The sequence below is a fragment of the Silurus aristotelis genome (genome assembly GCF_946808225.1).
Source record: "Silurus aristotelis genome assembly, chromosome: 8".
NCBI classification, from domain to species: Eukaryota; Metazoa; Chordata; class Actinopteri; order Siluriformes; family Siluridae; genus Silurus; species Silurus aristotelis.
The window spans coordinates 12,204,728-12,231,202 of NC_139581.1; the positions used below are offsets into that span (position 1 = coordinate 12,204,728).

Consider the following 26,475-nt stretch of genomic DNA (forward strand, 5'->3'; position numbering starts at 1 on the left):
TGCATGGCACACTTGGTGCGTTCTTTCATTTGTGTCTCAGCAAGGCTTCATCTTCTGTTGACTCAATATTGTAATCAGAAACCCAGAGAGCCAAGATGGATACAGCAGGTCATGTGTGCCGTAATTAGTGGAGAAAATAGAAAGTCAATGTCTTAACATCCTGCTAACATTGTTATTGACGCTGCCAGGGTTTAGCCACATAGTAAAAAAAAAAAGAGAAAATATGTATTTCTGACCTTGTGATGTCTTTCTAAATTCCTCAAATTAAAATCATTTCTCATACACTCTAGCAGGAAATTTTTTTTTTTTTATTATTGTGCTTTTTTTTCAGCCAGCCGATGGATATGAATTCATTTTCTGTAGCTAAGCAGTCCAAAATTTGGTGTGGTAAAAACATTACACATGCACATCAATATTCATATAGTTCCACTCATTAAAATGAAATGTGTTATTGGTTGTGTATGCCCTCTGGTCTGTGCAGTTTTATGCATAAGAAAGGCCACATGTTCAAAAACGAATGTAAGGGTATGAGAGACGGTGCTTATTCAGCAGCAGCCTGTTTCGGTTGAAGAAACATGCTGACTTTTGGCATACTTTGCAAAATTAACACTACATTATCATTCGGCTACATAGGGGAACATATATTGACTGCAGTTTATACGCAGCACTTGGAAACAGCTCTTGTTGTCTTTTTGAAATAGCACTGATTTTAAAAAGATCATGACAAATCATGATTATATGATAGAAACAAAGATACATAGGTGGACAAATTAATTAGCTCGAACACCCAGTTAGTGAAAGTGTCGGTGTGTCGTCCATTTCCAGTGGTGAACTGTAACAAAGTAAATGTAATTTGTTACTGTACTAAAGTTGCTTGTTCGTGTATCTGTACTTTACTGTACTTTACTTCACTGTTTTGCCACCAATCAGAGTAGAGCATGCTCACCGTTTTCAACTTTGTTGCTGCTGCTTTGTGGTATCTATTTAGCACCAACATACAGTTAAGCAAAAGTTCAACAGCAAGCAGAATATTTTGAGGGGAATAAATGATGAAGGAACTCCTGATAATTTAAATAGATATCAATCAGTGTTTGAATAATTTATATCATTATATTAATAGATTGGTAATAGTAATATCAGAGTCTTTTCACATAAACTGAGTTGATTGAGGAAGTTGATAATATGAACATTATGGCTATAATAAATGATAGCACATCTGGAGGCAAATACTTTTGTATATTTTACTCAAGTGAATGTTTAAAGCGAGCACTTACTTTTACTGGAGTGATATTTTACCGAGTGTCTCTATACTTCAACTCAAGTACATGGTTTGTGTACTTCATCCACCACTGTCCATTTCTTCTGAAGGTGCTAACCGGTATGTGGTTAGACAACTAAACAAATACAGGGTATGAATTCCCACAAAAGTGATGACTAGTTATCGTCTTTCCAGTCCTCTCGCGATAAAGTTTGTGATGTAGCACATTGTCTGTTCCTGAACAAAAAGTCCCCAAGGCATTGGCAAATGTGATGTTTTCTGCTTGTCTACAGTGCAGAAGTATGATTCTTGCTAGCATCTCGTGATATATTTAACTGCAAGGTGAAGGAAGGTTGTATGATAGCTTTTTTATTTCACTTTTTTAATACTTTGCTCAGATGTGCTGAGGTTTCTACCCACGCTATATGGCCAGGAGTTTGTGGGCATGTGATCATCAGAACGGTTAAATATTCCAGATTTAGTAGGTTTAGTTGATGTGTTTTTGAAGGTTTTCAGTTAGATGTGAGGATTTGCTCATTCAGCCACAAGAGCAGTACTGAGGTAAGGCAACGATGAAGCACTGTCAGTGTTCCAAATTGTCTCAAAAGTGTTCACTGGGGTTATAGTCAGGGCTCTTTGCCGGCCACTTGAGAACTTCTACTTTAACTTTGGCACATTGAGTTTTTAAGCGTGTCACTTTGTGCACAGGGGCAATGTTATGCGAGAACAGGTTTTAGTTCTAGTGAAGAGAAATTGTAATGCTACAAGTGTAAAAAAAAAAACATTCTAGATAATTTATTATCTTTAAACTTTGTGGGAAACTATTTGGGAAAGAACTGAATTGGATTTGATAGATAGACTAGAAAAGATTACCTGTTATAATCTGGGTAGTAAAAATATATATATAAATCATGATCAACTGAAAAAATCACCTGATCGACACCAGGGCTGATGTGTGTAGTTCAGCAGGCGATGGGATTCACAGGCATCATACCACTGTGAAGTGAATTAAGTTAATAAATGAAAACGTTTTCCAGAAAGTCAATAAGAGGCTGGGCTTATTTGTTCACCAGGAAACTACAAATAGCACGGACATGATATCTACTTGTCCTGGGCGCCAGGTCTAGCGATTTGCCCACCCCTGAGAATAACTATATGAAATAATGCAGCAGGCTGTAGGTAGCGGTAGGATTTCAAAGCAGTGTTGTTAAGAAAGCCGTGGTAATTAAATACGTTTACCAGCAGGCTGTCAAGCTCCAGCACTAATCCCTGATGACATGAGAAATTGTTTGCCTGCTTAGATAATGAAGCATCCCATGGGTCAGTTTGGAGGTTTGACCCATAGGTTGTTACACTGTTGCCATGATATAAGCATATCTGAAGCGTGAATGATGGACATGACATTATTCATGTTGAGTGATGATGCAGGAATCTGAAGACAAGTAATAGCCGTCACTCTGCCTGGTGCTGTGCGCTGCTCTACAAACCTTCTCTGTGCTCTCCAGCTCAGATTCCCTCCATCTGCCAAGTATCATGTTCCTCAGAGCCTTAGGTCTAGAGAAGAGATATTAAACGCAGATTTTCTTTAACTGCGGGGAATGACTTGTGTATTCTGGCATTAGTGGGATATTTTAGCTCTGTGCAAAACACACATAGAGGACAGAAATGTAAAGACCATACCACAGTGCTGTTGAGTTGGGGGACTGGTATATTGATATAGCAAATACTCCTCATTATTCACATGATAGACAGATTTTAAAAACATGTTTAATTAAACAAAGAGAATATACAGCCATTTATATGTTGTAGTTGTCTATAAGGACCTGCTTATTTAATAGTTAGGGAAGAAGTCTCGGGTGTCAGCATTTTGGAACAGTCAAGAACTTTTCACTCTTTCATGTTGCTCAGTAACACGACAGGATCTGTTGTTCGAACCCGAGAAGGGAGCAACAGCTAATAACTGCTACGACTGTAAAAGGGGTAATAAATGACAATTTAGTCAATTTAGAATTGATGCAGTATAAGACACCATTATTGTCAGGGTGCGTGAGAGGAAGGACCCAAATGCAGGACACAGGATGAATTTCAAAAGGCATTCTTTTAATTAGAAAAACCAAAGTAATAGTTCAAAACTTATGAACCGCACTTAAATCGGAGCCCCAAATACAAAACAAACCAGGGGCAGGGCAGAAGAGACAGGAAGCAGACAGAAAAATAAAACAAACGTCCAAACGTCACATACAGAATGTATCAAATTAAGCAAATAATGTGCCAAAAACGTGTTTATTTGAATTAATAATGAATAAACTGAACATTTTTTTTGGAAGTCTTCTGATCAGTAAACATGAATCACTGAGAGGGAGAAAGTCCACATGAATGGATGACTGAGGTGGGATTTTGCTGCTTCTGTTAAGAAGAAAACAAACTAACAGCTCAGGACTGGAAAATAAATAAACACGCATCTTTGTCTTTTCCACGATGTTGAAAGATCCCTGATTGTTCAGACACTCGTCGGACTTTGACCTGCTCCAACTCGATCTCGGGGAATGAATCGAAGCTCCGATCCATGTTTTAGGAAGAAGTTTCCTGGTGTTTGTGCTGGATTGATTCCGATGCCAACATTTGTAATAATGGCACTGGTTGCGGCTGGCACTTTAAACTCTTCTGCTGCAAACTTAAGCACAGCGGTGAATGGCGTACTGTCAGGTACACTTAATACTTTGTAGGGTAACCGAGGATCCGACGTCAGGGTAATTTTAAAAGTGACTTTAGACATGTTTTCCGTCTGCACGGTCTAAAAACTTAAATCTGAGACCCAATGGACAGTGTTAGGACCCAATGGACAATGTTAGGAATAATAATAATATTATTACTGGCCTTTTATACTCTTGATGGGGGACATTGCACTGTGACGTCATAGGTAACTTGTCATTGCTTACACTGTATGTCTGCCTCTAGTGGAAAAGCGTGGAAATACTACTGAATAGGAATCCCCTCTTACAGACAGAGAGCAGGAACGGCAAATACAAAACAACACAAAACAAGCGCCAGAAGCGGAAGTTGGATTACCGGAAATTGGATTACCGGAAAGGCGCGCGCCGTCGGCTGACAATTATTGTCACTTAATTACAATGAAATCAGATTCAAGTTCATTTTTATAGCGTGCAAACATATAAAACACAAGACACAACAAACAACTCCAAAAAATCAAGTAAACCATAACCTTTGCACGACGACACAATGAACAATAGCAACAACCATAGAAAACAAACATGAGACAATGAGTGCTAAGAAAATTGATACTTATGTTTAAGTGCTAATTACAAGATTGTGTTGCAGGTGTGAGTTATTAGTTATGAACAAGTTATGTGGGGGTGCTGGTGGGATTCATAGTTCAGAGCCATAATCCCGAGAGATTTATAATACTGATTTTTTGAACATCATTTTGCAATTCAACTCTCGGATATCATTTATAAAGCAATGTATATCTTTTTTTAAAGTTCTTAGTAATTGCAGTTTGAAAGGCTTTAAATCAATGCCTTCTATTTAATATGTTTTTACTCTTATCTTCCATGTCTTTTGTCAGTTGCTAGCTATTTTGTTAGCTAAATAAAATATTGTGAAAAGTACCGTGTGTAGACATTTTTTTCATCCCACCCAGTACTAGCTTGCACTAAAAAATAATTACTATTACTGTCTTTGCATTGGGCTGCATCACATCATTTGTCGTTGATTATTTTCCTAGAGTTACACTTTACATAAGCAGCAGGATTATTGGTGATTTTTTTTGGACTTCATTCATATTTCATGTTATCAGTATATCAGCCTGACAGGAAACAAGGATTGTGACATTTTTTCATTATCGTCAACTATGCATTTCCATCGAATCTCCACAATTCAAACTCAACCCTGTTAATTACATTACCTAAACCCACCCCTCCTACAATATATCTTATTATATGCGGCATTTCATATTAACTGATTGGTTGTATTGACATTTCATAGTCTAACAGTTGAATTTATTACACATCACAATAATTGTTATCTATCAGATTTTATTTAAAAAAAAATTATTTTCTTCATCTTTCAGAAGTTTGTCGCACAGATTCTAAACTGCGATTCGGTTTTGCTGCTGTCATGTGATTGATGAATGTCACTTTAGGGATTAAATAACATCCTCTCATTTCTGTATAAGGGTGAAATGGCATCTCTTTGCCCTAATGTCTGTCTGTCTGTGTGACAGTTTGCGTTTTAGCAGACGGTATTAGTGTTGTCACGGTTACAAATTTTAACTTGTGACACGATACCTGAAAGCCGGCGGGATTTTTTTTTCTCAAAAAGAAAAAAATACCAGTTGCTGAACTATATGGCTTCTGGGAACTTCCGTGTTACCTAGCACATGCACAAGATGAACACAAATTGCTTTTTTAAGCTCACATACCATTTTTTTTTTCTGCTTTCTGCTGAAATACTACCCAGTTCATCATGTCCTTGGATGGTTGTAATTATATGACATTTTGTAATTAGAAGGGTAATTGCTCAAAATTCAGAGTAATCTCCGCACGCTCTTACGAGGATCTGCGAGCAGAAGGTCAGACAGCGACGACGGAAAATAAGACGGGACTTTGTTCTGAAGGTTTAGATGAGAATGTTTACTTTTCTTTCATGAAAAGAAGGTAGCAATTACTTGCATTCTCACGTATTAGCTGCATTTTGAAGTTTCTTAGTTGCCCACTTTTTTAGTTTTTTTGCTTTCCAGCTGCATTTCTGTTGTTGCTTTTTTAAGGCTAAAATGAAGACAAACAGTATTTTAATGCACACCTAGACTGTGAAGGGCGCTAAAGGAGTGCCGATTTAGATATCGGTCGTTTGCTAAAGGTGACTTTGCTTCATTAAACAACGTAATTGCGAACATTTTGCTTGTGCTTAGGGCTTTATGGGATATTAAGCATCATCATTAGTGGGATTTCAGTGGTGCTGTCATGTGTAGTAGTTCCAGTTTATAAGCCAACAGTCCTTCTACCATTTTATTAATACCCATATAGCACCAGACGCAGAGCTACTCACTGAGTTGGAATGCTCATGCTGTCAAGAAAAAGACCTGTGAAATCTGGATTGAATTGTGTTTTGATTGTAGTTAAAAGTCTAATTGGCCAAAATGTCGAAATAATAATGCGAGATCATTACGACCGTGACACAAGCATGTATTTGACTTGGCATCTTATAGCAATTATTCACCTTTTCACATGACATTTGGCTACAGACGTGAACCCAGGGCTGTATGTGTCCTGTCGAAGCAAGTGGGTATGTTTCACGGCATATAACACCACTTGTGAGTGGAGGATGTCTGTTATGGGTAAAATACTTTTTAAAATTAAAAGTTATTTTGAAATAAAGTAAATATATTGCATCTAATATTAAAAGGAGTACAAAAGCTTTGTCTTTGTTTGGCTTCATAGCAGCATAGATTCAATTGGCAATGGTGCCAATACTTAAATTCTTTGGGAAATCTTTACCAGGCAATTTTATAATACGAAGGAAACCCAAAAGCAAACCAAAAAAATACAAAATAATTGTTATAAGGATATTCTTGGGAAAAGCTTGTCTGTAAAATATTTTACACTGTTAGAATTTTGTTGTATTGTTGTTTCGAGCCGTAAGAGAGATCTGCTGTGAGGACGAGGCTTTGAGCCGAGCCAGATATCCAACATACAAACAAAAGAAAATGTAACAAGCATGTTAGTACAAAGTCCTTGTAGGCCAAATCGTTGTTTTGTGTGGTTATGGTCAGCAATGCCATGTTCCTCTGTGCTTTTGATAGCTGATGTGTATGATTAAGTTGGGAACATGCTTGGAGTGGCAGCAGTGGAAGCAATGGAAGTGGATTACACAGCCAAAGGGTTTTCAGTGCTTTTTCCTTTTTTTTTTTTTTAAATCATCCTGTACAAAAATAAATGGAGGTTACTGTGGTATGATTTATGGAGAGACCAAGGGGTAGGGGTTATAAATTTTTTAAGCTGGACTTGAAAGGGAAGAAAACCATTTGTTTAAATAACTTGACTGGGTAAGTATAAGAGATGGAAATGCGAACGAATTTGTATTTAGTAGGTCAATCAATCGTAGTCATAGACCAAGACTAAATATGGTGCCATAAAACCCGTAGTGATATTGTACGGCGTCTTGAACTGCCACAGCATGAGCAAGTGTATGTATTAAGTGAAATGTTGTGGTCCATTGAGTAATGTAAAACCTCTCATTCACACAGAGTGAAGATTAGCACAGGATTTAAGTAACTTATTCTCCAAGGCAATCTTGTCACTTCCATTGATGTCGGCTCCTGCCAAAACAGTTTCTTACAAGTGAAATACAAAAAGATTGGAACTTATCTGCTTGTCTTATGTATCCAGAACCCATTGCTATGTGATCCGTTCATTAGACTAGCGAGATTGTGTGTTGAAGGAACAGACACACCTTCTGTTCCCTTTTATCCACTGAAAGACCCAAGTGTTAACCCAAAGTGGGTCTGTTAACAACGTGTCTTGCATTAACTAACACCATTTCTTTGGCGGGTTCGACATGACGTGTCCCGGAGTAAGTGAGCGAGCCTGGCGCTGGGTGGCAGCGATGCCCGCATTGGCCCTCATTCTAGATCCGAGCCTCCAGGGAGCTCTCGGCTTACGGCTGTCGCATCCTGCCGCATTAACGAGGCACGGTGAAATAACACGCTGCCATCTGGAACGCAGCCTCTCGATCACACTCACCTCAATTAAGAGCTGTTTCTTCAATTCAGTCTTGTTTTTTTTTTCTTCTTCCCGACAAATGACTGCATCTTTTTTCATGTTTTTACTGTACTTTAAGTCTTTGAAGACTCTGCTGCAGCAAAGTGCTGCTTTTTGTGTTGTTGTCTGTTTTAATGCTCCGGGGCTGCAATTTGATATTTTAAAAGCATGTGCGAAGCAGGTGTGGAAAAGTAGCGTGTGAAATCTGGGAGGTTGAATCTGGGCTTTGTGGTGTTGAGAGTTGTGCTCGCTTGGGTGAAAGCACTTTAAGGCTGAAGCCTCGGCCTCCGTGCTCAACACGACCCTCTTGTGACCCCACTTTAACCGACAATGCACACCCTTGAAAGGTTTTCTTGTTCTTCATCACCTCCCTCTCCTAGTTTCTGTCCTTCAATGAGAAGGTTTGTTATTTCGCGCCATTTCCTCGTAGCACATCTGACTATGTACTCTTTAAGTTGCACTGGCACAATGGTCTGAGTCACATTTACCTCAAACATCACGACTGTTCTGGTTGTTTACACAAAAATTCCACTGCATGTTTAGCCAAGGAATTAAAGGAAATTTTAAAGGAGGTTTCCTTATTAAAGGACACTTGCAAAGTAGAAGTCTGACACAGACTCTAGAAGTTGAAAGAAACTTGTGGATGAAAAAATGATGTTTGAGCAGAGTATACAGATTGTCAAATGGCTTTACAAAGCGAAAAAAAACTAAAAACTCAAAATTTTATTCCAAACATTTGTACAATCCTAGACGCATTGAAGATTTCTTGCTAATTAAACCCCCCCCCCCATTAAACTTTTTTCTTTTATGTCCATATAGATGGCTCTTTGTCAGACTTCTGCTCTGCAAGTGGCAGAGTTTTAATGACTCTTGCGATCTTTCGAACCATAAAAGTGCCTAAAGATCACGCAGAGGCCGGAAAGCCTTCGGGGCATGTGAGAAACTAATTAATGCAAAGTACTGCTGCGGGATTCAAGCTCATAACCAGCTCCTCCTGCACCAGCAGTAAACAGTCGACTTTCACTGCCGTGCATAGAGAACAGACCCGTAAGAGCAACTCTGGACCCCCCCTGTGCTTCATAATCCGGCATGCCTAGAATAAAATACTGTGTATAAACGAATCTCCCAGCCTGCACCCCGCATGCTTATCCATGGATTGAGTTAAAGTACAGCTGTCTGAATTAATTCTGCTCAGTTCATTTTAATTTCACAACCACATGCTTCTCCAGGTTTCCAAAAGTGTGAAAAAAAACAAAACGCAACCCGCTTCCCTAAAAACAGGGTGATGACATGTTTTGGAACACTTCATTTATCACACACAGTTTGACATACTATCATGATGCCCCAGCTTCTTCGTAAAACCAGAGAACCAAACTGTGTAAATAATGCAACGTGTCTGCATTAAAGAGTGACTCTCGATTGATAGACAGCTTGAATTCTCCCTCGTTCTTTGACATGTCGGCTTGATAGACAGGTGCTTTATTCGGTTTATTTTCGTCTGTGAGTCATCTGCGTTGTGCCGTTAAGTGTGAAAGTCATTTGCACAGCTTCTCAGGTGTCACCGGGTCGGGTGTGATCGCCTCCTTGAAAAGAAAAGAAAGTGAAAAAAGTTAAAAGAATGAAGCACTTTGACCGTCACACCTTAGAAACACAATCAGGTTTGGTTGCAGGGATCTGGTGAAGCCTGTGCTTAAAAGAGCAAAGAGAAAGAGAATTATAAAGAGAAATATCTAAAGAATAAAGTGGTGTAAAACCTCACAGTGCAGATTCATGCCGACAGTTTTTTTAGGGAAAAATTGCTTTAGCTTTCTTTTAAAAAAATTAAAAAATTAAAAAACCAAAAAACCAAAAATCACAGTCAAATGTGAAATTATTAGAAATATAATAGGCTAATATAATATAATGTTTATATCTAGATTAATTAATTAATTTAATTATTTAATTGCAGTTGTCTTTTTCTCTTAATTTTCTTTTTTTTTTTATCAAAAACTAATGAGTAAGCAAGTAAATTAATAAAGAAATAATTTTCCAGAATTTCTGCTTATTGATGGTCCATTTTTCAGCTTGAATTAGAACAATGACTAAAATTAGATTTTAGAGTATTTTCATATTCATCTCAAAAGTTTTGGTTTTCATTTTTCTTTACCAGGACTCTGCATCACAAATAACTGCTGATGTTTTTCCTTTTTTATTTTCATGAAGTGTTTGTTTTAAATCTGGAGGGAAACATGACACACATTATTATCATTCACTGTTTTTTATTTGTTCGTCCTGGAAAGATTGCAAGCTGCATTTCGGAAGCTCCAGCTCAGGGTCATCCGTGGTTTCTTGGCCTAACGGAGCAAAAAAAAGCTGTCTGTGGCACTTAAGCGTGCCGTGTTGTCAGCTTATCTGAGCATGCAGGTTGGCTGTTCGAGATGCCAGCGAGATACGGGTCGTTACAAGAGTGCCACCTGAACCCGGCACTTAGCATCTCTTACGCTATCACGTACCACAATCTGTAAGTTGGATTTTGTAAGGGGTTTTCATGGGCGTGAAAAAGACGGGCTTCTTAAAGCACAGAATTCTCACCATTATTTGTGTCTGGCTGAAGGACATTTGAGGCAACGAGCACGATGGGCGGATCACTTAAAACAATGAAACTGGCATCAGTCACCTGGATGCCGCACCTCACACTGAACAAGGGCTGCTTGATTACAGTCGGGCTCGCTGGAATGTTCTGGAATGAACATTGCAGCTCTGTCTCAAAACATTGCAGTTGAATACAGTAAACTAATTTACAAACAAGCAAATGAGCATGTATACAAGCGTAACAACAAAAAGGCAAACTCAGCACTAGCACTCACGTCCAGCTTTCTCCGCCAAGGGCCAAACTCCAAATCCCGCTTGTGTAACCATTTATCCCTGCCTCCATTTGGTTAATAGATCCATTAAGCAGTAGAGAGAGAGAGTGCAGTGTGTGTGTGTGTGTGTGTGTGTGTGTGTGTGTGTGTGTGTGTGTGTGTGTGTCAGTGTGTCTGTGATGCGAGCCGAGTGTGTGACATGTTAATTCAGCATAATTTATGACCGAGAGCTTTGCAGGAAAAGCTTTCCTGTGTGAGTTGTATCTCTCAGGATCTCCTCAACCCCTCGCACTCCCTTCATCAGCAGGCTAAGAGCACCCTCTTGCACATCCGCCCGAAGAGAGCACAAAAACAAAATGCCCTGCCGGAGACACACAATAGCCGGGGAAAGGTTTAACGTAGCACGCTAGCTGCTGAGGCGGGGGGCTAAAAGCACACCTGCCAGGAGAGTGGAGGCTAATCCGATTTTCCTCGCACCGTTATGGCCGCTCACAGCTTCTCATATGGTTTATATTTATGGAGGACTGTTGCTCGAGCGAACACTTTCGCTCCACCCGCCTCCCCCACCAGCCCTTTCCGTCTGTCTGATTAGATCCTCGATGATGGCTGCGGCCCAGGGCTGCAGTGATCAATCCTAATTTACTGGGAGAATTAGATTAACATTTAAAGAATGCAGCGCGTCGACCTGAATGGTTGAAAGGATGTATCGCTGTCATGCAACCCTTAACGCTGAGAGAAGCCCAGAGAAAGCCACTCTTTCTTGTTGTTTTTGGAAAGTGAGTCTGAGCAGGGCTACTTCGGAACAGCCACGTTCCAAGAATCACACTGTAGTAGTTAGTCAACCAAGAATATGCTGACCTGCCACTCACTCGGCAGACCATCTGTTTGTTTTGGACCGTGCTGATGTGTGTGATATTCACATGGCTCACACTAATACTTTCTCACATTCTCACATTGTAATTATATCATTTCTGGAGAAATAACTGTAACTCTGCCTCCATGCCCTTTTTTTCTCCAATTTTTTAAATACCTGTCTGTTATAATACCCAAAACCAGCCCTTAGTATGCTTTAATTATTTGCTTTGCTACTTAGCATGTGTTGAAAATCACAAATGAATCCCCTCTTCCTTCATAAGGCTACATTACAAAAATCCAATTCAGCAAGCTAAGCACATTTCCAGCTGCAAGGTATAGTCTATAGAATAGGCCTGGGTGTTTATGGCTATTATTCTCTACACAGTGCATGAATGAGTGTGGAAGGATGTATACGTGACTCGCAGGAACGACTCGCGCCTTCTGAACAATCATGCATTTTGATTCCCATGTGCTTTTTTTATTACCGCAGTCTTTACTCACCAGAGGACTTTTTAAAAGCTGCTGGAGGGGCCCTATCTACCAGCTTGAGTAAATATTCATGAATGTGGGCCTATCAAAGGTGCATTTTACATTGTTTAATAAATCCAGACAGCACGGATTGTGCTGTTGACAGTAAAACGTATACGCGTTTGCCGTCTCTGAAGCCAAATGCTCGACAACAGTCGGGTCTTGTTTTCTTTTGCCATTATTTTATCTTAGCAATTTCACACAGATCTTTTATTTTTTCATAAATACATAAAACATCCTACACATGCTGTTTTAGAAGAAAGCCCAGGCAAATCGTCCCCATTAAAGTAAGTAATAGGTCTAACTCGGTGTGATTCATCGGTCGACTACTGCTTTAGTGAAAAAGGTAAATATGCTGACTCATTATTTATTTAGCCTTGGTTACACTGATGCATCATCCCTTCACTGTATCTAGTGCAAGGCTCATGCAAGATATAAGTAAAAAAAAAAATTCAGGAGTGCAAAAGTCATTACAGTTTAAACATGCTGCTCACTGAAGCGTGCGAGTGATGTATCGTGTTTAAGCTTTCCAACTTTTTGTTTTGTTTGGAAACATAGTTGGAGAAGAAAGTTAGCTGAAAAATCTGCTCTTCAGTTTTGCCAAAAATGGACCTCACAGTTCTACAAGATATTAAATATTAATTCATTTTGATTTCCACACTGACATCTGATCTCTTTTCTCTCTCCCTCTCCCTTTTTGTATATAATGTACACACACACACACACACACACACACACACACACACACCAACCAGGCATAACATTATGGCATTATAACATTATAATAGGTGAAGTGAATAATACTGTTTATGTCTTAATTATGGCACCTGTAAGTGAGTGGAATATATTAAGCAGCAAGTGAACATTTGGTCTTCAAACTTAAAGTGTTACAAGACGACTAGACGGCTAGACGTCTGTGTCAGAACATTTCCAAAACTGCAGCTCTTGTGGGATGTTCCGGGTCTGCAGTAGACAGTATCTATTAAAGTGGTCCAAGGAAGGAACAGTGGTAAACCGGCGACAGGGTCGTAGTTCACGTGGGGAGCGAAGGCTGGCCCGTGTGGTCCGATCAAACAGACGAGCTCCTGTAGCTCAATCTGCTGAAGAAGTTAATGCTGTTGATGCTCGACGTGTCACGACTGTATTGGCAGCAAAAGGAGGACCAACACAATATTAGGCAGGTGGTAATAATGTTATGCCTGATCAGTGGCCTTAAAATTTTGACTGGCTGGAGTATAATGTGTATGGATGTATATTTCATTTTTTTCCACTACATGTGCAACGTTATAAATGTGTAAAACTTTTTTTCATTTGCTGCATTTAAAACACATATTGTAGGAGAGCCAGTGTAATTGTAATACGGTGTGCATGTTTGCAGCTGCATGTCATCAGCGAGCACATTTTCACTGAAAAACAAAAGTCCTTCTTTAAAGGTGTTGAGATTTTACCACAGGTCATGCCCATGACTTCTCACCTTCATGCAAACTGAAGCAGCATGCACAAAATCTGAAAAGTATACTGACAGTTGGTATAGAGATAAGTATTCAAAACTAGTCAAAGTAAACAATATATAAAAAATATTTCGGATTGGACAAATATCTCCAGCAAAAGTGAACAAATCTTGTTTTGGGGTAAAAATAAGTAATTTGCTTGTATTCACATAAAGAATGCAAGAGTTATAGTATGCTCTCTGCTACCATGCAAAACAATGAAGGATAATGTATTTATATTATGGTTGCTGTAATGGATGTTATTTTTATGTCTAAATTTGAATGTTAAAGATCCAGATATTTCACATTTAGTTATGTTATATAATCTAAAAGAAATGCAAAAACTAAATCAAATTAGTAGTGGGTGTATAGTACAAACTAATCTAGAACGATGAGAAAGATGAAAAAGATATCGTGCTACTATGTCTGTGGTAGTGTAAATTACAGGATCATTATTATTCAAATACAGTTTTAAAAGAATTTGCTCCAGCCTATGGTTTGTTTTTCATCAGAGAAGTGTGGAACAGTTGATATTGTTCGTATTGCTCATAAAACTCAGATTATGAGATTTTGTGCCTTGATGCAGGATTTTTCAGGAGAGAATGGCGGTGCATTGAAAAATTGATTACTTTTTTCCATTCCTACTATTTCCACCTAATTTGTTTATAGCCCAGGTTTATGACTTCATGAGTTAGGTTTTTTTCCATTTGCTATTCTTCTAATAACTTAAAGCTCAAGACTCAACGCGAAATCAGATTGTAATGTTCTGTAGCACTCTGGCTTTGATGAAGACTGACTTAGTGACAATGTATGCGAGGAGAGATCGGCAGGACACCTGTGTAGACTCAATGTTCAGACACCTCTTTTTCTTTTTTCCTTACCGAGTAGTTTATTAGGCTGTCAGGGAGAGGAATCTTTTTTTTGCCTGTCTACTTTCAGAGCACATGTAGCCGAGCGAAATCTGGAGCACAGCTTTTTGCCCTCCATTTTTATGGCCGTGATAAAAGAGAGAGCAGGCTGGAATTCACGGCACACCATTGTCTGGGACCGCTCCGAACGAGCATCATCGGAGGCAATCAGAGCCCACGCTGTCACAGCAGAGATGTTAGAACACGAGTCCCTGCCCTGTTCGGCACAGTTTTCTCCTCAGACAACTTGCCACACCGCTCTGGAGTTTTTTAGCCCTTTGGCGTCGTGGAACTGTAATTGGTTCCCTGTTACAGCTACACCACTAGTTTCCCAAGTGAGGTATCTCCCGAAAGCATGTAGATGAGACTCGGTGTGTTTCTCAATGCACAGTGTTGTAGGCAGGGTTAGATTTATTCTGCAGCTGACTAGAGCAGATTTGATTTTCAACCCAAAATTGAATAGAAGCTCATTGAGGCGAGTATTTATGAAGAGCTTTTGACAGTCAGGCATCAGCCTGTGACTTGAAGCTCTACTATTATGTGCAGAGAATTAAAGCTCGTCTAGTTAAGTTGGGTTTTTTTATGCTGTCCGTCCACACGTGCAGTACATATACGATACATAGAGGAGAAATGTGGAATAACCTAAAAATGTATTATTATTATTATTTTTTTTTGCATTTTCTATTTTATACAGTTCTCAAAATTTAATCTTAACCAGGAGTTATATTATCACTCATTAAAATCTTCTTCCCCACCATTTGAAAAGGAGATAAATCATATATAACTATTTCCTTCCGGATATGAAAACAAGTATTCGCTTTGATCATGTGCATCATTCAGATCAGTCTGTCTAGTCTCATCAATTAAGGTAAACATCAGTCACAACTTTTAATGAACGGGAGCTTCAGCATCAGCACTTCACTCGATGTTTGTTCTTGCATCAGTGCGGAAATAATCTATGATTAATTTAGTCTGTTTTGCTCTGGATACTTATTTTGTTTAGCATTAAAGCTTTGCCTGGTGCCATATTTACTGTCTCAGCGAAAATCCATGTGTATCGTCAATCGTAAGTAATATGACCACTTCTGTTTTAGTCTATGCTTCACTATAGCACATATTTAAAATTCAATCCTGGTTGCAGTATAACATTTACTGCGATAGGAAAGTGTTTTCCCACATAGATTTACAGATATTATGTCTCCAAAATACTATGACTGTGGACGCTTAAAGTGCTTAATGTGACGGTTACAGCAGGTACTGATATAAACAAACGTCTCAGCAGAGACAGTTACAGTACATATTTTAGATTTGAGTCAGTGATCAAAGTACAGCTAGTCATCAGTGTACAGCTGGGAGCTTCAGAAATACTTAACCTTGCCAACTGCAGGTGATGGAAGATTGACAGCTCTGAGATTCTGCAGCACCGAGGCAAAATAAAAACTCAATAAAGTTTATACATTTACAACGGGCTCATTCCAGTTTTCTTAATAAAGCCAGATCATCAGGATAACTGGATGAATAGGATGGATATGATAAATGGATAAATGTTATAACTGAATGAATATGATATCTGGATGAACACGATAACTTGATAAAAAACTGATTAAAAGACTGAATTCGATTTTTTTTTCAAACGATGCTGGTCATAGTGTAAAAGTGTAGCAAAGTCATTCAAAAGTCACAGAATTAGTGTGATCTAGCTTTATTCTAGTGCTGCTGTACATTTACTCATATTGTTGCTGCTTGAAAATCAGGGCACGTTTTAAAATTAATCAAAGATGTCTCTGACACAGGTTCCAGCAGTTACTTTTTCTCATTTGGCCCAAATTATATATTTTTTTGTCTTTCCTGAGTTTCCCTCTACTGCGCTGATGTAACTCTTGAAAAACTAAAGAACTGTTATTTTAAAAATGTGCTTTAGTTTCTAAAGTCCCACATGAACCTTCCTTTTTCAATTACACAGAGATACGTGTAAGTACAGCAGTTCAGGAAAGTTGTGATAGATTAGTCTGTGATATGATGGGCTTTGTGAGTGTTTTCGACTTGCCAATAAACTTTCAACTTCTGACTGAGAAAATTCTTTAGTGTTGAATAATATATATATATATATATATATATATATATATATATATATATATATATATATATATATATATATATATATACTGTATATATAAGTAGGTATTATATTAGACCTTTTATGCATTCATGTGGAGACATAAAAGGTCAGTGGGGGGCATATTTAAAATTACTAATACTAAATAGTATGGCATTCATTTGTGTTTATGTGGGTTTTTTTTTACCCACCATAGTTCCTGTTCTACCCAGAGGAAAAGAAGCAGCACAGGACCAGCACTGACCAGATATTATTTAGGTAGTGGACCATTTTTAGCACAGCAGTGAACCTGAGTATAGCTTCTGGATTAAAAAACAAAAATATCCACCCAACAACATTACTGTGGTCAGACTATAATGAAGGCCTTGAACATTATTCTGTTGGAGAAAAATAGATGATAAACATATAAAATTAGATTTACTCAATTGACATGATTTATCATACTTATTGATATCCACTGATATTTTGTGGTAGCCAATTTTTGTTTTCTAAGGCAGTACATTGAAAAAGTTTACATAGACTCAGGGAGATTTTATATTTTCTCTTTCTGTAGTCTGATTAATGAAGCCGACAATGAAACCAATGTTTAAATATGACTGTATAAAAAGTCAATTCAGTTGTCTTATATATAGCCTTTACTTTTCGCTAATTTCTAAGCAGTATCCAAGCGTACACTAATAAAGGTGCCAGTGTACACACACACACACACACACACACACACACACACACACACACACACACACACACACACACACACACACACACACACTACCATGTCACTCTAATATCAATGATGTAATTTAGTGCAATATCAGTGTCATATTGTCATATCGTCTCAACATAGCCTTGATTCTAAACTGCTCAGCTGAATATTGTCAGAAGGCATCCTGTCTCCTGTTCAAGTATTGTGCTTCAGATAAAAGCATCCCACAAATGAATGATGTAAATGTAAAACGTATAGCCGAGGGCCTAAGTGTGCTTTATCTGAATAAAGGAAGAGCAGTTTGCAAGCATCTAACATGCTGCTTAGACAAACAGAGAGTCATGAAAAACACATGATGCCATACTGCTGAAAAATAGCGTGTGGCATGGGAATAGGCCTCGGCACTCAGCCTTGAACGCACACACCCACCCACACACACACACACACCCACACACACACACACACACACACACACACACACACACACACACACACACACACACACACACACACACACACACAGAGCCCAGGGATAAGAAGCTTTTTTGAAGGTGCCATCTCTGCTAGCACATTGCTAGTGTATTTTTAAACCACTGCAGTGTGTAAAGCCAAAATGCTACATGCACTCTCCACTGGTACTGAAAAGGTACATCAGACTCATAGCACTGATCTTCTTGTGTGTAAGCACAGGACCTTGCCTTGGAGGTAGGAGAAAAGGAGATGGAGAAGTGTGAGCAGTTCTATGCTTCAGCAATCTCATAGCGAGTCATGGAGCTCAGGGATTGGGCATTAGAGCCTGTGCCTTCTCTGCTATGGCTCCAGTCAGGTACATGTTATTTTGGAGTTTGAGTAGTCGGTCATGCCGGGCTGCTCTAGAGTGCTGGTGGGACTACAATCCGTTGATTATTGCTTAGCTTGTTTTAGGACCTTTCTCACCATCAACTGTGGTTGTAAATCAGAGGCCAACCCGGTCAGAGCACCATATTAAGCAGTAATTGCACTCTAATGAGCCACGGTGGCATGAAAACACACACAAGTTCCACAGCCACACGCACCCACTACTTTCTTTTTTGGCCATGAGGGCAGAGATTTTTCTTGCATCCCTCTGTCTCACTCATGCTGTGACTTTTTTATTTAATTCCATTTTGCACTTTGGCTCATTTGCTCTCCAAGGATTAAGAGGGGCATCTAAAGTCAAGATTGTTTATTTCCTCCTGTTCCAGAGATGAACAGGCGAAATTTGAGCATCTTGCACGTAAATGTATGCTCTTGCCCCTCTAAACAACACCGGCTAGTGGACTCCCCTCTGACATCTCCTCCCACCTGGACTAGAATGTAATAGACCTCTCTTGAAAGCATTTTTTGTCTCCTTTTGGTGGTGTTAATGAATAACCTGCCATTTTTTTCTTGCTGAATAGCGGGCTGTTAACGTTTCATGGCTCTAGCCAAGGTCAGGGATGTACATCAGTGTGGAAAGTGAATAAATGTACCTCGTACATCCTCCCTATTCACCAGTGCCACCCTCTCTGTTATTTACTGGGATGGATTGAAAGCATTAGGCCAGCTGTAGGCCCACTGCCTTGCTCATGCTCTCCCACTCTCCCCTTCTCTCTCTCTCTCTGCCTGAAGCCTATAATGTTAGGGAAGTGATTAGTTGGAGGGAGAGTACAGCAGGAGCATGTCTCGGCTACTTTTTGTTTACATTAAGGCTTTTACCAGTTCTGTTTTTTATGTGCTGCCAGACTTTCCTGTTTGATCCTGAAAGCGGGAGGGCACAGAACAACACAACCCCTCTTGTGTACACACTCATATGCAAGTCCCCACCAGTCACACTGCTATGCCTCCTTTTTCTTGCTCAAGACGGCTAAATTGAATTTGCCTCCTCTCCTCTTTCTCGTCTATTAAAAAAAAAACTTTCTCAAAACCAAGCAGGCATGTGAAAGGGCCTCTGCAAAGGAAGCAAGCATTGCTTTCAGGCCACTCTTAGATCTGGATGGAGATAATCTCAGTTGAGTTTCTCGGTTCTGTTATGACTTGAGGTGGCTAGGTTTATCTTTAGGCAGCAGCAGCTCCTAACCTATAATTGTTCTTACTGATGTAATACAACTGATTCCAGCAGTCAGCTAATTAACAACACCTTCGTGAGTTGATGTTGGTGTGTTTTGTCAGGGAAGAAGGCAGGCCAGAGAATACTTCAATTACTGTCCTAATGGATGTTTTCACACAATGAATATTGTGTATATCCAAATACCATCATTAATTTACTTTTACAACATTGTGTATGGATGATTACTATAAGAAAATGTATTACTTCATTAGTATACTAGTAATATTTTTAGGATATGTAGAAGTTTTTTGTTTAGACATGATGTCAGACAGAACAGCAAGAGATACATAAGACATAACTGCATGTTTTTTTTCTATCATTTTTACTGTAGTTACTAATGATTTCCTGGTAGTAGAAGTGCTATTTCTGCATCTAGCCTAACACTACTTAATCCAATGTTTAAAAAAAAATCTTTGATGAATATTTATAAATTACTTAATGTTCCTCTCAGAAATCCTGTCAAATTAATTTGTAGTATTATTTAGCTAGCATTGGCAGTGAATATATAAACATTACTTATATTATCCCCTTTAGAACTTTAGAATTTTCTTTTTAAAGCAAGATAGCTAGCACTGCCAGTTAACATTCATAAATTTGACTTTAAAATTCCTGTCAGAAGTCCTGTAAAATTTAGTTTATTTTAACTAGATAGTTGTCATGAATATGGATATTTATAAATTACTTAAAGTTCCACACAGAAATCCTGTCAAATTAATTAATATTTATATTTAGCTAGCATTGACAGTGACTATATAAACATGACTTAAATATTCTTTTTAAAATTCTGTCAGATATACTTATGATGATTAGCAGTAGGCTCTATTAGCATGCAGAGAAAAAAAAACATCTTTTTGTGCACTTCTTTAGCCTGTTCTTAAGCTTATTCTATTGTACCGTGCTTTTAGTTTTTAGATGCGGGGAAAATACATACTTTGTGGAAATTTGAGAGTGGATTATTTAAGCATGAAAGCTAGCATTAATTCAGATATCTAGCATGTGACCAGCACCATGTGTTTATTGACCTCCTAAAAGCAGGTGATTCCATGTAAGCTTCTTACATTTTAAGCTCAACATATTGCATCCATTTTCATTATGTTTGCCTGAGGTAGAATTTCACAAGCATGCTGATGGGTCATGCATGAGAGTGCCCAGTGCTGGTTAACTTAGACTAACTGAGCAAAAAGCTCCCTTTGCCTCTGGCTTACAGTCTCATGTGGTCAAGTCTGCTTTTGCCCCGACAAGTGTTGTTGTACTTTAACAAATTCTATTCATCAGTGTAATCATCTCCAGAAGTTTATCATAATCTAAACCATCAGTTGAGCACTACACACTTGTTTCCATCGCTCAAGGGAAAGGAACGATAATATTCTCTATGCCAAACCACAAAATGGCTCCGATGGCAGATAATAGTGCTGGAGCTTTGCATCTGCATCGGAGGACTGAATAACTCCACTTAGTTCAGATTGCTGAATGAACAGACACGCTGAATGAAAATGAGCTTGCTTTTACTAATTAAATTTTTTGCATTTCTTAAGATAAGATTTCCGCTATGGATTTTAAAGCTTTGCTTTTTATTTACAGTTCATGTTTGCTTTTTTTTTTTTTTTTTTTTTTTTTTTTTTTGCAGTTTTGTGGAAATGGGGGCTAAAGGAGTTTTACTGACTGCATTAGTAAAAAGTTTTGGAGTTCTGGAAACAAAAACAAAAAAAAGCCATTAAAACTGGCTTTTATTATCAAATAATATGGAAGAATTGGGCTTTAACCAGATTTTAACAGTGCTGATATAAGCATAAAAAATACATATTAACTAATCATTAGTCCCATCAGTACGTGACACATTCAGATTCCACAACCCCAATTTACTGACACCGCATTGTATATGCATACAATATGTCCTAAACAACCAAATATGTATGAGCACAAGGCGATAGAGTTGTCATTTTCAATAACGACAGAAAAACTCATAATAATCAAAAGGTCAGATGTGGTATCTGTGCAAATAGTCATATTCAGCAGCAGTGGTTTAAAATGAAAAAGTGTAGACTGCTTTTGATGTGGAGGATTATGATGGAGGTTATTTTTAACATTGTTGGTGTTTTTATGGATGACACTGCCACAAGACAATCAAATCACTAAATTGGGAATTACCGTATATTTGAATATAAACCATTATTATTAAAGATTATTGAGATTATTGTATATATAATATATACAATAAATTATACATACTTTTTGAGATTCTTAACAAGATTTTTTTTTTAAATAAATCCTTTCATCTGAAGTATTCATCCTTCATGCTTTCTCTGCTTTAATAACTGTGTTTGTTAATTACACTCATTGTTTGGTTTGAGGTTCTGAAAATGCATCATATCTCAAAACCTCAAACACGGTCCCAATGTTAAGCCAGGCTTAAGTAGGTTGTCTACTTATGGAGCTATGTTTGGAGTGTCCATCGGGTGTTTCAAGACTTTATTAGAAAAAGTTTGTGTTTGTGTTATGCATGAGAGGATTGGTAAAAGTGTTGTCCAGAGGAAAACTGCTTAAAACTTTAATGTAAATACCATTACAGTGGCAGAAAATATAAACAAAAACCCTAGGGACAGACTACAAAATATATCTTTAAGACAGTTTAGTGCCCTATATTGTAGACAAGCAAATGTTTAAAAGTAAACACAACAGGTGGGATAATAAGGTGTAATTTGCCTCTAGGGACAACAGTAAGTTAAGAAGAGTAGACAAACAGTTCAGCACTTGTTTATGCTGACATTATGTTAGACCTTTACAACATTCCCCCCCAATGTCATGGAGAAATAACAGTAAATGTGATTAATGCGCAAACTGTTTTCATGTTTTTGACACACAGCGAATTCATGCAGATACGTTAACGTTCCTTTACATTTTTCCTGTCAGTCATGTTCTGTTATTTTACACGGCTTGAACAACAGGGCATAAATCCAAGACATTCAGCTTCTTGGCATCCTGTTTTTAGCCGCCGCTGAACTCCAGGGAGTAGATAACAACAGATGCATCTCCTTTTTTTCTCCTCCACTTTATTCATACCTCCAAATGTTCTATCAAAGATAAACAAAAGTAAGAATGTTCAGTTAGTTTTTCCTCTAACCTGAGCTAAAATTCTTAGCAGCAGTATGTCAGTCAGACACGGCTCTGCTTTTAAATTTATGTATTTGCACTAGGCGCCAGCTGTCATAGTGTTTGTGATGCCAGTGGCTTTATTGTGAAAGACTGGACCGCGTTCCCATGGCCTTAAAGGTACAACCTTACACATACCAGCCGTACAACAGCAACAACACGACGCCATATGCACAAGGGCATTGAGGATGTTTTAGTTGAGGCCAACTGTCTCGGAATTAAGACAATGCCTGCAAACAACCCCCAAACTTCAACACAAGGCTTTAAATGCATTAGCATAGGCCCATGAACCTTCATTAAATGCTAAAAAATTAGTAACCCAGAAGCTAAAGGCTCTGCAAAGCAGAATCAGCAGCTGAAGGGCTCCCTCGGGTCTTAAAAGAGAAAGGCTGTTTTTGTCAGTGACTGAAGTCCATGCTCCGAGGTCTCAAAGCCATTAATCACAACCATCTTTTTAGCTGTCAGTCCATACAAAAGGTGACCCCTTCGCCACAATGAGCTTGACAATAAAAAGCCTATTGAAGGAAGGGGGTTATGTCTAGTTTACTGCGGAAGGCAAGACTAACTCAAAACCTTTGTAGTATACTATATAGTATAGCTTTAAAAAGCTTTATACTCATCCACCTGTAGTTGTAAATTGAGATCAGTAAAAATATTGTTAATGGAAGCTTTTTTATTATTGTTATTTGCTATACGAGCACCATGTACACATTTCGTTTTGTAGCCTTTTAACCGGCACTCGTAAGCCACACCGCTGCTCTGATATTGTTGATGGTCACCAGTTGCAAAGCTGCAATCTATATAAAACTCATAAGACAGTGAATCAGTTTACTACCCATTTAAGGCAGCATCCTCCAGCCCATAGAACGAGAATGGCTCTCAGCTGAATCTTGATCATTCGCCCCAGTGCTGCATGACACACTCGATTTAAAGGCCAGAATTTGCAGAGAGCTTGACTGAAGCAAATTAAATGAATCAAGTGGGGAAATCTCTTCACTTTAAGCAAGCCCCAGAGAAAACAATGACCCAGCTTCTAATCATCTTTATAAATCCACATCGACATGCTCTAAGCTCGTTCATGGTCAGACAGTACCGTGTGATTACCTGCCGAGGGTGAACAGGGAGCCCAATAAATTAGCTGTTCGCACCCATATGCTCACCAAGGCACCATTTCATTGCTAAAGCCAAGCTATTCATCTCAGAGCCACTGCCATTTTGTTTTCACTTGCGCCTCCAGCTACTTTATATTGCGCACTTACATTAGCATGCAAACTGTTGCATGGCAAGCTTCCATTTACAACACACCTGACATCTCAATTTGCTCAAGGTCCTTCATCCAGAGGTGTCTCAGTTTTTTTTTATTTTTTTTATTATTATACTTTCACCTCAGACATTTGTTAAGAAAACAAGAGAAAAAATACCTAAATATTATCAAAATGGTGAATACACTGGGCTGTAGAAATAGCAATGCTATCAGCATGAAAAATCTTTTCCCACATGTTTGTAATTATTTTTTTAATCCCATATCTTTATATTTTAATGGGTTTTATAGTGTCTTGTCAGTGAACACCTCTGCGGTTTTATATTTCTTATTGGAGTTGATGGGCTGCAGTATTGCTCCCGATCACAGAAGGACACCTGCCACTTAAAAAAGCAGCTGGAAGTGCACCATTTCTCTCTGATGCTCATAAAAAGGGAGTGGGGTGGGGTGGGAGGTATTTGTGACAGGACTCATACCATAAAGTTTATGGACACATGATTTGTTGTACTGTATTTTATCAATGTGAATCCCACTGGCTGCTTGCTCTGGGAGCTTCTGCTTTTTCTTTCATCTTTCTTTTTTCAACAAAGCCACAGAAATGCTTTAGTGGAGTTTTGAGCTGGAAAAGGGATAAGTGCCAAGCCGAGGATCATATAAAGCAAGGCATTGTTGTTTTTGCTTACTCTCATCACATACAGACTTATCAATGTTCTAAAATGGCACAAAAATATATTTGAGTGGATGCTTGGGTGTGTCTGTCTCCATTTGCTTTTGTCCAATGTTCCTGAAAGAAAAAGTATGTTCCAACTACTACTACTACTGCTGCTGCTGCTGCTATTAGTGCTACAACTAACACTACTGAAATTACTATTAATACTGCTGCTGCTATTAGTGCTACTATTGTCAATTATAATATTATACATTTGTTTTATTTTAGTATTATAGTAAAAATATTACCATTACTAATATATTCTATTACTCTTTTACTAATATGACTGCTACTAGGGGTTTTACTACTACTACTACTAGTACTACTAATGCTTTTACTTACTAAATAGCAAAACTACCAGGAAAGTGCTGTCTTAATATTTAAGACATTTCTGTCCAGAGGGTCATAATTTTATGACTTAGCATTGCTAGACACTTCAGGCCCTGAACCATCTCTGCTATGACTCTTGTGGTTTACTTGTTTTCAATGACATGCAGCAAATCCAAAATGAAGGAATGATGCATGGGAAAGAATTTAGCATTAGTTGTGTATTATGACAATAAAAGTTTATCTTCTAGAACCATTCCTATTTATGTGTACTAGCACATCTGCTATTACTTCAATTCAAACTAATACTGTCATATAACTTGTGTTTCTGCTTCATACTAATACTGAAATACATTCTAATTATTACTATACTGTATAATGGAACTACTGCTGCTGCTATTGCTGCTTTAACTACAGTATTATTCTTATTAATACTAGTAATATCTCTATTGCTTCTCTACTACTACTACTACTAATAATGATAAAATAATAATATACTATAAAAAACAATGTACAGAGCAAAACCAAGGCATATAAATATTGCTAGCAATAGCAAGCTACTGCAATATGTTTCTTTTGAACACACGTAAATAAATATTGAATTTCTTTTTACGATTGATACTTAGAGAAGCGAAAAGCTTTAAATAGGAGCTGAGAAAATTGCTTCACTCAAACTCCATTTCTCACTCTGAATTACGTTACTGGGCCACACGAGTCATCTGAATTAAATGGAGCCACAAAACATCATCACAGCATGTCTAAAGAATTAAAGCACCCACATAACCCCGTATCATTTCCTGTTTCAGAATTGCAGGGGCTGAACCAGTGCCGTCTCTTTTGATGTGGAGAATCAAGAAGAGCTCATGATGGAAGTGAAGGAACGCAGACCGTACCGCTCTCTAACGGCACGGCGGGACACCGAGCGCCGCTATACCAGCTCTTCAGCCGACAGCGAGGACGGCAAGCTCAAGCCCAAATCCTACAGCTCCAGTGAAACCCTCAAAGCCTTTGAGCAGGACTCCCGAGCAGCGTACGGCACACGCGTCAAAGACGTAGTGCACCATGAAGTCGACGAGTTCAGCAGGCAAGGTAGGGGCTAAAGACAAAATCCTGAGCTTTAAACCAGTTACGATATTCCAAGCAGGCTGGATAGCTTTTTTAGCATCTTTAAAAGGGCATTTCAAAGAGAAACGAAATGTACTGTTATATATGTAATGGCCATCTAATCGTGTGATCTCATTCAAAGGGTTGTTTACAATTAGCAAGAAAAGATGAAAATAACGTAGATGCTGGCATATATCCATACAATCTGCTTAACAGTCTAACGAATTCACCTTTGCCAGGCCCTACTCGTTAGATCTCTCATGTTTCATGATGAACCCGTATATCATTTGTACATCCGTATCCTTTTAATTACATTGTAAATAGTAGTCACCTTGGC

The 26,475-nt window shown here is 38.4% G+C and overlaps 1 protein-coding gene and 1 pseudogene across 15 annotated transcripts in view; one reads left to right on the forward strand and one right to left on the reverse strand.

Moving 5' to 3' along the window:
* The window catches only part of tenm4 (teneurin transmembrane protein 4), a 205,271-nt gene that overhangs the window by 23,265 nt on the left and 155,531 nt on the right, over nt 1-26,475 (forward strand). For all 14 annotated transcript variants that reach the window (XM_083548345.1, XM_083548346.1, XM_083548344.1 and 11 more), the window contains exon 2: nt 25,841-26,123. In XM_083548345.1, the coding sequence (XP_083404471.1) occupies nt 25,898-26,123 (226 nt within the window). In that variant the 5' untranslated portion in view covers nt 25,841-25,897. The remainder of the gene's footprint in view (nt 1-25,840; nt 26,124-26,475) is intronic.
* Nucleotides 3,686-4,034, reverse strand: LOC310730291 (ubiquitin-fold modifier 1 pseudogene; annotated as a pseudogene). The gene has a single exon. The product of its transcript is annotated as a ubiquitin-fold modifier 1 pseudogene (transcript).